Here is a 13,349-nt window from a genome sequence, read left to right as displayed (position 1 = left end):
CGACGCGGTGGCCGCTTCTGCGAGGAACACCGCGGCACCGGGGTAGGCGGGGGATGCCCTCTTACACCGGGAGGATGACGGGAATATATTTCACAGGGCCACCCCCGCCCCTCGCCCCCGCCCCAGGGCCTCGTTTCTCGACCACCAACACGACTCTCCCGCTTCTTCATTCACGCCGCCGTATAGATCCGCTCTCGCTTTGTTCTATAATCACGAATAGCGACACAAGTCTACGGCCAATTTTTCCGCCTCCTCGACGGGGGATTTTCGTCGCTGACGCTCGCCAGACTTTGTTCCCAATTCACATTTGTAAAAATTTTCAAATCCGAAACGATCGTGTCAAACAGGAAACGTTACGAAGGTGAACCCGATCGAAAGGGTAAAAAATTTCAATCTCTAACAACAAACGAATCGATCCGCCAAGTGTTCTTAATCCTCTTCCTCAAATCTTACAAACTTATTTCCCAAAGATCAATCTCATCGCCGCAGTTGACAGGCAGAAAAGTCAATTCCCCTTCAAGTATTCGATCGAAAAACAAACCTCTCCGCGAGCACGTGCCGTGATTAATCAATTATTAAAATACTTTAGGGCGTTGCAGTGTGTTGGAAGAGAAGTTAAACACCAGCGACTTCCGCGGCGCTCGCGTTACCTTTTCAACTCTGCAATAATCATCGGCGTAAATAAAGTCCCGCGGTGTTGGATCGGGGTTCCACTGCCTCTCGCAGGTTCACCCAACGAATAGGCGCTCGAGAGGATCCGCATGCGGGTTTCCCGACGCAGCCGTCGTCCGTCGTGGCCGTCGTCGAGTCCCCCGGAGCGTCGTCATCCCCTTCCCCGGATCCTCCTGCAGTGGCGTCCTGACCAACCGGCTGTTTACTATTTGCCCTCCCGGGATATCGATCGGCCGACTACGTAACACCCGAATCTCTATAGTCGGCCGGAAGACTTCCCCCTAGATGAGGAAGCGACTCGACTCGAGTGCCGCCACCCGCCCTCAGGTGTCTTCTTCCAGCGTCGGCGGAGCGCCGCGCCAAGTCGAATCGCCTGCAGATCGAACGGCAGGCACTCGGTCTCTTGACTTTCGGATTCGGGGCTCGATTTCCGACCTCCGACCAGCCCGCGCCCTCCTGCGTTGCTTTCGCTCCACCGGAATATTATGGCTGGCGGGATTTCAATGGCGAGGATCGAGCGTCGAAAACGGCGCAAGCGCCGAGATGCGCGATCTGGGCTGAAAGCCGTCGGCGCATCGCCGGTGTGACGGGATTCACCTTCGCGTGCACGAATTATTCGTTTACACGCGAATGTGTAATGCCAAGTCACGGGAATTAATATCCACGAACGTAACATTCCGTTATCGGGCAGACGTATAATTCCGAATTCTTTATACGTGCAACTTTACCTACCTGCGATGTGCAATTTCATTCTCGACCATTCAAACTGTTCAATCCTGCCCGCTGATGAAAACAATCGTAGTGAGGTTTTATTTCCACCTTTTTTTTTCTTACGTACCCTTCGAAAAGTTAGGTCCTAGCCTCAAACGAAGCCTGGTGAAACCGGAACTGGTAGCAAAATTCTAAAGGATGCCGCATCCGGTTTGAATTTTTCAAAAACTTTAACCAAATCTCACCCGTGTTCTAAGCTGATGCAAATAATGTCACGAAAGTAGTCACGATATTTGCTAGGGACCATTTGACTATCTATACAATGAAACCAAGAACAGCTTCCTAACTTGTACAGTTTTCGAGATATTTCGGTTAGAGTCTTTGAAAAATTCAAACCGGATGCGTCACCTTTTTGAAATCCTTTTCCGATGCTATTTCTTTATTAATCCATTTCTTTATTTTTTCCATCCTCCAAAAGTCATCCTTGCGACTGATTGGTAAGTTATATCTTAAGACTGATTGTGAGGCTGCAAGTAGTTCGCGAAGTGAAAAAAGTAAATCACTGCAATCCCAAGCATTCTTATCGCTGACAGGGGAAGAATGAAGATAAAGAAAAAAAAGCACAACCCAAGCGGCGAAGAAGCGCGCGAGTATTTGTCATCGAAGCCGAGGAGGCTAGTTTCAGAGTCGACAAGCTTCCGGACTGCAGAAGTGGGCAAGAATTGATACGAGGACTCCGTCAAGTTCGAAAAATTTGAGCAAAAAATCGCGAGAGGGAAAAATAGAAGAGAAATATCCGATGGAAATTCGGCCGAAGGACGATCTCCAAAATCGACGACTCGCTGCAGAAGCGACGGTTCTGAACTGGCGATTTCTGATTGAAAAAAAGACTCCGGCGGTAAATTGCAAGGTGTTTAGCTACTCGCAAAATATCTTTAGAGGGAAAAAACGAGTCTCTCGTACGCCATTCTCGTAATAAATTAATGAAAAAAACCCGCGCTAACGAAGATCTCTTTCACTGCGAGTGCCGTATTTACGCACTGTAAGAATCCTTGCCCACAAACGCACATCTTCTGAAAGCGATTAAAATTTGCCGCTTTTTCCAACTTTTCAAAATTAAAGGAGCGCAAATTTTTCACTTAACTCGCTCTTCTGCGAGAGTTTCAAACTCCGAAAATGATAGAACAGCTGCATGGGTTCGAGATGTTGAACGAGCAAGAATATACGAAGCCAAAAATTCAGTCGATTCTATATTTCGGCCCTGTATACTTTAACCTTCTGATTTTGAAACTCTATGAACCGTATTTCGCATTTCTGAAAATCAGATACTGCACCCCTTCTGTTTTCTATTCTCACTAAATTTTCACTCCCATCCGGGTTTTCAGATAACAATCGATAATCGTGCAATCAATAATTTCCATTAAGGCACCGAATTACCACCTGAAGAGTACAAGATTCTGGTCTTCAACCTACGACATGGCGGCTCGGCCATTAATTGTTATCCAGGTTTCTCTTGCTACAAAACTTACGACGCCTGACTTCTGTTCGCATAGCTTCGAAATCTGTGTTTCTCCAGTGGCCGGTGCATTCTACGACACATCCTTAACTGATCCTCGAGACTAGCCGCAATTAGCATCTACAATTGTCGCCGGTTAATCCTCGCACGATGTTTTTGCACACCCTGTGCACGATACAACGCGATGCGGATACCGAGGCAACGAGATCCCAACGTGAGCTATGTGCATAACGATACAAGAGAACGGTGTACTTATGCATTACCTAGATAGACGACGACGACGACGACGACGACGACGACGACGAGGAGGAGCAGCAGTAGTAGGGATCATCCGGTGTTCAACGAGTGGTTAATAAAAGAGGCGGACAGCGGCGCTGCGCCTCGAAGTATAAGGAGTCCTCCTCCATGCACCGGCATCTCCGAGCGCCTGCAGCCGAGCCAACCTGCCTGCAGGTCCTGCACCGTATCGGACAAGGAAAGGCGAGAGTAACACGTGTTTTACGCCGTGTCGAGCACGCTTTATCGCCCGCCCAATCTTTCACCAGAGTCCCGGGTCCGTTTTATAATCTCAAACACGGATTAAACCTCGCCCGTTGTGGATGCACTGTGCAGTTTTGGCTCAGCTCATTCTAGCTGCGACAACGATCAAAGCGTTTCGTAATCATTACGGAGTTAGTTTCTTTTCTAACTCGTTCGTTTCCATTTTTTCGAATTTTCTTCTCTCACAGTGTTACAGATTTTCGGCATTTGTCCTCGTTTACTCAATTTTTATTTTTTTTTTACGCGAAACTCAAGAACTGATCAGCGAACATGATGCGTGCGCGTATGTGTCGATTGTTGAAAACGGTGCCAAAGACTCTTTAGAATATACCTGCTCTTTGTTTTTATTCAAGAGTACTTTTGCATTTATTAAGAAAAAAAAAAATACCCAGTGCAGGTACACTGATTGAAAGGAGTACTACTTGTCTATAATTTTTCAGGCTGACCCCTTAACTTTTCCTGATTTTCAAGACTGTAATGATACTGTCTTTCCGTTCAAGAAACGACGATGAAGTCAGGAAGGATACTCCGATTACCGAGTCAACGCGAACCCAACTGAATGGCATATTTTGTCCGGTTTCATTCCGTCAAGAATATTGATATGTTTGAAACATCGAAACAGCTCTTTCCTATGTTTCACTTTACTCTCTCTCTCTCCCTCTGCGTCTCCTCCTCGCTCGTACTTTCGCTCAAAAAAGATAATGGAAAAGTTGACCAAGTGTAGCAAGAAAAAAAGCTCCCATACCGTCGAGAAAAAAGAAAACGAAGAAAGATGTTATACATCCACATTTGCGTTCCACACCATATCGCTAAGGCGTTGGAGCTCGGGGTTTGAATATATATGTACCTACACGCATGTACGTACATATACATATATATCTACATACATAGATATACATATATTTACACCGAGGAACCGGGGTAGGAACCGCGTTAAGAGGATATTCTCAGGGATATCCTGGGAGATACAGAGGTAAGATATTTTCGCGGGGCTTTCGGGGATGGCGTAGACCCCGGCAAAGGTGGCAATGGCGGCGAGGTAATAAGGAGCGGCTTAGCGGACAGATTGCCTGCTTCTCCCCACCGAGCCTGGGATATCCTCTTTCTAACCCGGGATATTCCTTCCGTATTCCGACGCCTGCGAGGTCTGCGGCAAAACGTTAGAATGCCGTGCAGAGTCGAGGACCCTTTTCCACCGAGGCGACGTTCGTTACGTCGGTCTGCACGAGACGCAGGGTGCGAATCGATGTGTCACGTGATTGGACCGGACGGGCAGGAAAAAAAAAGGAATCGGAAAATTAAGTGCAGGAAAAAATTAGACTTTGAAACATCGCCGAGGGTCGTCGAGCTGACGGAGCGGAGATATTCGTGTGTTTTCACCGTTGACCTTTTCCTCGGGTCGGGCATGTGCGTCGGACATAAGGCAGCGATATTCGCTCGCCATCCACTCCAATCGGCCGTCCCGCACCCCCGGTGCTCTCCTCTTCTCCACCCCGACGACCCTTGGCCAGAAAAGAGTATCGGAAAGTTGGTAATCGCGTTTGGACCCCAAAGTGCCTCGGAGTGCTCGACCCGGGGTAGTAAGGATTGTATAAGCAAAGACCCGGAGCGCTTCTGATATTTTTTTAAAGTCAGGATTTCGAGCGGTAAGCGTCCCTCCGTCTTCTCTTCGCCTCGCGATCACGGAACGTCTTTGCACGGTCCTTACGGCGTCGCTTCAAAGCTCTCGAGGTCCGAGCCACGTGCGTGACGGCACGAGCTTGCGGGGAAAATGAAGGGGAACGAAGGGCGGACGGACGGACAATAAGCGTCGGACGTTGGGTGAGACGTAGCGTGTCGCGTGTGCGCGGGACATTTCGGGTAAAGCTGCAGTCCCGGTTTACATAAGCTTTTATACCGAATCAATACTCTATTCGGAAGTAACCTCCTCCGAACCCCTCGACCGGGGTTGTCTGAAGAGCATGCCGAGGCTTCGTTCGTTCGTTCCTCGGGTGTGGATGAGGGTGGATTCGCGTGAAAAACGGGGTGACGAAAGATTCGTCGAGCGACGAGGGCACCCCTGACATCGCCTATTCCGTCAGCCAATTCCGCCCTGCAGCTTCCTAGGTTTGACGATGTATATAGGTAGGTGTGTATCGACGAACCATCCACCCTGATCCTGATTATAATTATGCAGGGCTAACGGTCTGTTTCCTCTCCGTAAATCAATTTATAACCCAATTCCGGCACCCTGTAACAGGAATTGCCAACGGCAAGTGATGGAGTAATCGAAAGCAGAAGCTCTCGCGACGCGATGCCTTTTCCCATTTTCAAACGCGCAAATCCAATTTGAGGGGACCAGCGTGAGTTCAGTTTGGCGAACTTTGTCAGTTTGTTTCACGTTATCGGAAACATTGATCATCCACGGATTCGTAAAAAGAATCGTTACGTTATCGAATGAAAACTTTGTGATTCCGTACGGTTCAGTTTGAACGATGACGACGAGCGCGAGACCTACGACCGAAGATGGAATCAACGCATCCTCTCCAAGAGGTGACGGTTGGTTTATATTATCAACCTCCAACCGCTCGTACAAGTTCGCCTTTCAAGGTGCACTGCACGCGTTTGTCTGTACGCCTATAAATTGTCAGAAGGTAGAAGTTTGCGGAGAGAAAGCTACGTCGAAGAAGGGTCGAGGGATGTGGGAGTCGGTTTGGAGGATGATTATGTTAGTCCGGGGTCTCGACCCACCCAGTTACCGAACAGGCCTCTTTATACCCACACCGAGGCCACCGACGGGCCGGGAGTTTGGTAGGTACGTAAAAGTTGCGTAAAACCGGTAGACATTTACCTACAGGCAGTCGGAAACGTGACACTTGTTCCAACTCGAACCCCATATGCAGTGTGACCGTCCGTCGGGAATCGCGTGACTCGATGTCGCAAGCTGACTAAGAGAATTGAAAGTACAAACAGAGAGAAGGCGCGGGAGCCACGAACCGTCAAATCGATGCGAACCGTGCCCACGTCGATACTTGAACGTATCACACCCTTCGCGCCTCGTCCTCCTCGTCGTTGTTACCCGTACAAGGAAAGCTTTTCGTTAAAAGCTCGCGGGCTCCCTCCCCCTCCATTGTAAGATTACTGCAAAACTGCCAATTTTTGCGCAAAATCTCTAATCCTCGCTGGCTCCAGCGGCATAATACCGTTGAGTCGAGGATAAACCTTGAAGATTCGAGGTCCCTGCATGGATCGCTCTTATCCCGGACCAGATGACGCTGCTTGCTTTGATCTCTGATTGCCATACGGCTAAGTCTCCGGCTACGCGTTATCTTGCAGCTTTTACTAAATTGCAAACCTCGACCTCGTCGTCCCCGCGATGATATCAAAAGGGACGATCGTTTCTCCCGACAACTAAAGCGTCTTGAGCATTGTTCCGCAGGGTACACACGTCCCGTCTCATTGCGCTCCGCAAGATCGTCCCAAAACTTTCAACGACGGATTATCCCAATTGTCGAGAATGATTTCACGGCGGCAGCGAGACCGCGGAACAAAGCGGAAATTTTTCGCCGCGCATGGATCATTGCTAGTGTTGCTGTTGTTGCTGATGTTGGAAAGAGACCGTGGTAGCAGCATCTGTGGCAGTATCACCGACACAACTCAACCGTCGGTGTAAATAAATCACGCGTCGTCCACCACCGTGGGTTGTGTGTTATACACGGGAGTTGTATATTACCGGGGAATACGCCAACGTACCTACCTATTACCACCATCGGGAGCTAGTTGAACGCGCGAACCTCGACGCGTACGACACGACTGGTAGGTATAAGGTACGGAATATGGACAGAGGCTGCTACAGGCGGTAGGTTGTACACACACGGTGCTCGTATCGCCTACACAACAAAACGACGCGACGCCATGGCCAGTCATGGTGGTGCAGGGCATGTACACTGTAGAGGCAGCGTGCGTGTCGTCGGCGTTGTCCAATTACGCGTTTATAACGAGCCGCTGTATGGATGGGACAACCCGCGGTAGGGAAAAATATCATACCGCATGCGGGATTTACTACGGTAACCCGGGAAGATCGGTCGCGGGAATTTATTCCCGTTTCCCCTCCCCCCGCGGCAATGTCCGTCTTCGGTCTTGTCTAAAACGTGACCTCTGCAATTTATACCGGTACTCGCTACGAGTTTCTGCTCCGGGAGTGAAGAAGCCCAGCCAACCGAGCTTTTGTGTGCTTTTCGTGTCTTCTGCTCGAAATGAAGAGAGCAGGAAATTTGATTCCGACGCTTAACGAGAGACGGCTAAACTTACCTGTGAACAATTCCATTCTTCGCGTTGTTTTCCTGCATCGTGAACAAACATGCCAACTTTCTGATGACGACTTACCTGGAACGGAAATAAAGAAGACGAATTTTAATGAACGGTCAATTTTTAAGAGGGATTTCGATAGTAATTTTACATTTTTATTTCTTCATCCTGGAGTCTCTTAACTACCTGTACATTACGGTGAACGGAAACGAGTAAAGCTGTAACAATATCTGCAGCATAGCATGGCGGTTAAAGAGAATGTAACGGAAGCTATAACGAAGAGATTCCTTAGAGATAATCGTCAATTAGTAATTGGTAGCCGTTCGCCCGAGTCTCGATCGTGACTTCGAACAACAATTGACCGAACGATCAACGTCGCGGAGTAAAGATAGCGCAGCACAAAAACAAAATGAAGGAAATAATAATTACGTTGACCAGCAGAGAAGATCGCGACGAATAAAGAGGAGTACGGCATACGGCATACGGCGTGCACGTATAATACAATATTTATCGATACCAGAGTGTAAACAATTGAAGAAAAAAGGAGCCCTTAAAATGGTTTAAAACTCTCCGTCCCTCCACGTTACCTACGTATATACGCAGAACGTGACGTCAAAGAAGAAAATTAAGGATTCGCTAGCCTCTGGTGGTGGAGCCGTGACGTAAGCGGGGACGTTTGACGCAAGAGTTCAGGATGCGCCGGGGTGGAAGTGACGCAATTAATTCATCAACGAGTGCAGAGCGTTGCACGCCCCCGCCCGAAGAAGCCGCCTTCGCGTATAAGCGTCATTTGAACCGGGATGCCGCAACTGCAGCGTGCCACTTGTTGATCGAACGAACGGCAACCATTGAATTTGTACGACGGGCGTCGTTGAAAAGTTGAGTCGCCGCCGCCACTGCGGGGGGGTTGGCGAGAGGCTAATTGCACCGTCAACTTGTCCAAGTAGGATCATATTCGAGGCTACACCGTAAAGGTAGGTGTAATAATATCGACTTTTGCCGTCCGGCCGGCAGTTTTACAGCGAACTTTGACCAGTTCGGATAATGAGGAAGGAAAACCGTTTAAGAGGGGAAATCGACCGAGGACGTTTCTTGTCGTAGAACATGAGAGTAGTAAAAACTAGCCCATAAATTTTTCCGTTACGCTTTCAAATTATCCCGAGGTAATTTTCACTCCATTGCAGATGGTACGTGCTGTTATACAGTATAGCTATATATGAACCGATTTAACCGTTGCTGGCTGCCGCAATGTCGCCGATCGGAAGAAAAGCGATTTACTACGTATCGAGGATCGACTTGCGAGAGGGATTTTTACCGAAGGCGTCGCGACGTCGGCACCCTGACGTTATACCAGGGGGCGTAAGAGCCTCGTAATATGTTGATTCGATGGATTTTCCGTCTCCAACTGCGGCTGGATCTTCGCTCTGAAACTAGCTACGTGTTGCGTTAACCGCGTGAGGAGTACGGTTGTCTGTCGTTTTCACCATTTCCCAGTTAAGCCGTGCAGTTATCGGTCCATTGACGATCTTTCTGAGCGGAAAATCGGATCCGGTGTCAAAGGTAACGAGTTACGTAATCGGCAAAGTTGTAATACCGATACTCCGAGCCGGGAATAAAGGTAATCTTGAGACGAGGCTTGCGCGCAATCATAAAATTTTTTCAAATACCGCGAGTCGATTAAACTCTGAGCTTATTCGCTTGCACTCTGAGCCGTTTTTATTGCATCAATTTTTTTTTCGTTGTCCTTTTGATTATCGTAAGTAGGCTGTAAGCAAGGTTGGCTATCGCTTACAGAGATTCTCTGTAATAACATACCCACCGGCATTAGCATACAATAGAATGGAAACGGTCGTGTCACAAGAGCTTGTCAACAACTCGCTGAACTCGCTCTCCATTACCACCCGAATCGGGGTCCATGTCTGTAAAGTTTTACAGCTAACAAATAAATCGACAATTTTATCAAGCAGCATCCGAAGAACAAGACTCAGATCTGAAATAAATACCTCAACTTTTTTCTTCCTGTAGAAAAAAAATCAAAAAAATCAAGCAAAAACGACTCCCGACTTGAAATATCGCTTCCAAAAGACGTTAATACTTTCGTCTTCGATTTTCCATACATCACACGGTGTCCAAACGACTGATCGTCAGAGTCAATTTTAGATTTTCGGTAGCACGAGGCCGCGATTCGGGGTCAAAAATCGCCGGCATCGTTCGACTGTGATTCGCACTTGCGTATAACCGACGCAAGCCGAATCAGGAGTTGCATCGTTCGAATCGTTAATGCACAAGCGTCACATCCGGAGATTGAAGAGGCCACAGCCACAGTGCGTCGACACATCCATGTCCATAACGGTGTGTACGGTATTCGCGCGTTGAATCGATATCGCGGAATTGCAGCGCCGAGTGAAACAGAATGAGAAGCGTTATTCCTCAATCGCGTGGTTTCGTCTTATTTTTTTACGGCAACCTTACGTAAACGTCGACAAAAATCCCCCAAGACCGGGAAACCTACCTGTAACATAATATTGAAATATCTATGTCCTCTTATGCAGGGTACTCGAACTAATTTCACTGCGTCCTGTATTGTATAATGGTTGTTTAAAAATAGAAATAGACCGTCTCTAATAACCGTCTTAAGAGGCGGGCGCCTTTCACCATGCTCTGGTATAAAAGTACCTTGTACCTTGCAGAGGTAAGACGACCAAAAAATCGTATCGGCGTATTTCTTCTCTCCGCAGCGGCAGCACTTCCTTGTCAAATAAACTGTGCACTCCGCAGCTGGGTAACAAAGTTTCCATTGTCGACGCCAGGTAATAGGCAGATACTCGTGCTGCCGGTAGGATATATACGTTAGCGCACCTGCTCCTTAGGGGATTGCGCGATTCAACTTTCTCCACGTCGCCTTGGAGCAGGAGGAACCGAACCCGGGGCGCGGCGTCATAAGCGCCTTAATGGCTGTGGCTAATTGTTGGTTGCAACTTGATTGCGAACCCGGATCGTCAGCCATTGAAGGACAACCCGGTGTCACCCTGTACGCTTGTGATTCGACAGATATATCCTTCATCTCGTCGATCGATGGTTGGGACATTGAGAAAAATCGAATGGCCTACCAAAAGGACCAGTCCCGGAACTTTCCGCTATTTTGGAAAAGAACTCGGGATTCTTGCTTAAAATCTCCCCAGTTCTAAGTTAAATGAAGCCGAACCGATGGACTAAGTTTTGTCTGAATCGATTCGTCGATTCTCGAGTTGTTAGCGGGCCAAAACAATTTACATTTTCGCAACTAATTCAGAAACAACTTTCGACAAGAAGGCCGATTTGAACTGGCTGTTGAAAACTGAACTTTTCACTTTCAGAATGATTATGACAGCATCCTTTCTTCTCTGAATTTGGATCTTAAACGTGAGGCTAAAACTCGCGAGCCTTTTTCTCAAGCGATGCTTTTTCAGTGGCAAGCTGTTGAATTTTACATGACAATCGTAAAGTGAAATTTGCCAATTATTCTCTGGTTCCAATCTTCCCGATGACAAGCAACAAACCGCTCAGTGAAAATGCACCAGCAGCACGAGAAGTCCTCCTCGATCCATGACGGGGGCGAGGAATGACTTCTCTAAAACATAATGTAGGTTCAACCTGTCGTATAATAACCGCAGTTACGGACGTCGCGGTTACGTCGTGGCGCGGTTCTAATCAGGGAGAATTGTTTCGTCCGCTGTGTTGTGCCGCTTGTATGGCGGCTTTCTCGAGACGCATTGTCAGCGCAGGTGGGCTCGCCACAATGACCACCTTTGCCTTGCCGAGTATCTGAAAACTTGCGGTAGGTTATACATAAGGGTAGACCTTACAGAGGGTCAAGGAAGAAAAAATCACGATGAAGCCTGTCAAATCAATTCCGAATGGTGAAAAAAAACTTCCCTCAATTTTTTCCAATTTTTATATAATTCTCCCAGTTTCCCTGTTTAAGCAAGAAGTTTTAAATTATTCAAAAATATCCTCATACACTATATTTTATACTAAATTTTATTTCAACATTATTCGTATGCAAAAAAATCGATACTCTCAAATATTCAGTGAGAAAAAAAACTCGCCTCGTCAATCGGACATAATCTGAAGAAAAAAAAAAATAAAAATTTTTAATCGAAACATTAGTATTTATTTAGTCGGCACTGTATATTCGAGAATCTGAATCTTTTTGCCTACGAATAATCTTGAAATAAAATTCAGTACAAAATAGAGCTAGTGAGGACATTTTTGAATAATTTGAAATTTCCCGCTTAAACAGGGAGACTGGGAGAATGAAATAAAAATCTGAAAAATTAAGCAATTTTTTTTTCCACCGTTTGGAACGGATCTGACAGGCTTAGTCATGAATTTTTTTCTTTTTTCGATTTTCTGATCTCACACAAGGGCCACCCTGTTATACGTACATATATATAATATATAGGAATTTAAGATCCGCGGGTGGAAAGGAGAACGCATAAGATGAAAGGGAGGCTGGGCGCGTTTCCAGACGCGGTCTGCACGTGAGATTGAAATTTCTCCGAGGCACCGAGCGTCGAACTCGCGTCACTCCGCATCGACACTTCCGGGTTTGCCTCACCCCAAGCCGCAAGTGCGCTCCGCAAAAGAGAGAGGCTCCTCTCCTCTCCTCTCCTCTCCTCTCCTCTCTTCCGCTCTCGAATTCCCAACGTTCCTATCGCTGCACAGCTAACGTTCCCATTTACCGTCCATCCAACGTTACATGCAGGCACAGACACACACACCTCGATCTGCATTTTCGTAAGCCTCTTTTTAGCGGGTCGCCGCCTCATTGTCGCTACCACGCACAGCTATTACTTTCCGCGGAAACGCTGCTTGAATGACGACGAGGCGTTATATTACGGCCGCCGCTGTTCGCTCTTGTGCCGATCATGTCTACTTTCGGCTTTCCAATTCGACACCGACAACCAGGAAATTTCTAGACCATTGTTCTACCCGTTGTCGTTTCCTCTACACTCCATACAATTGACTCTTTCTCGATTCTTCTTCCCTTTGGAGATTCGTCGTGACTCGGTGAGTGTTGACAATAGGCCGACTTGATCGAGTATGAATTTCCTCAAAGATGGTATAGCTTCTTCGTTTCTATCCAATTCGTAAACAGAATCGAAGAATGGTTCATATTTCCAATGATAAATTGATTCTGGAATACTGTTTTTTTTTTTTTAAATTTTTTGATACATTTCCCCAACCGATTTTCGATACATTGCCGAAAAGAATTAAACCTCCGTAAAACTTCTCTTTTCTAAATCTTCCGTTTCCTCATTTTGTGAATATCGTATTCCTGGTCTGCAGGTGCAGCTACCGAGTGATCGTTCGACTGTACAAATAGGCAGTTGGTTGTATAAGGTAAAAGTTCGAAGGTAGGTGCAGGTATGCAGGCAGATTATAGTGCAAGATTAACAACGAGAAGTGATCGAGGAAGAGATGGAGGGCGCAGCGGCGAATTGTCTTATTGGCGATTGAAGCGAGCGAACGGCTGCATCGATTTCCCTAGCCGATAGCGTGGGATCTTGAGGTCGATTAGAATCCTCGCCGAGAGAGAGAGAGAGAGAGAGAGAGAGAGAGAGAGAGAGAGAATGAACGA

At 47.2% G+C, this 13,349-nt stretch overlaps 1 protein-coding gene across 8 annotated transcripts in view; it reads right to left on the bottom strand.

Annotated features, from left to right (window-relative positions):
* Positions 1-13,349, bottom strand: part of mam (mastermind) — a 131,358-nt gene that overhangs the window by 69,381 nt on the left and 48,628 nt on the right. For 4 of the 8 annotated variants that reach the window (XM_046632407.2, XM_046632408.2, XM_046632409.2 and 1 more), the window contains exon 2: positions 7,730-7,804. The exons of the other annotated variants lie outside the window; for them this stretch is intronic. In XM_046632407.2, coding sequence (XP_046488363.1) covers positions 7,730-7,804 — 75 coding nt within the window. The remainder of the gene's footprint in view (positions 1-7,729; positions 7,805-13,349) is intronic. 8 annotated transcript variants of the gene reach the window in all.

Source organism: Neodiprion pinetum, chromosome 6 (genome assembly GCF_021155775.2).
Source record: "Neodiprion pinetum isolate iyNeoPine1 chromosome 6, iyNeoPine1.2, whole genome shotgun sequence".
Classification (NCBI taxonomy): domain Eukaryota; kingdom Metazoa; phylum Arthropoda; class Insecta; order Hymenoptera; family Diprionidae; genus Neodiprion; species Neodiprion pinetum.
Note: the sequence above shows the minus strand (reverse complement) of the source record. Positions and strands in the feature narration are given on the sequence as shown.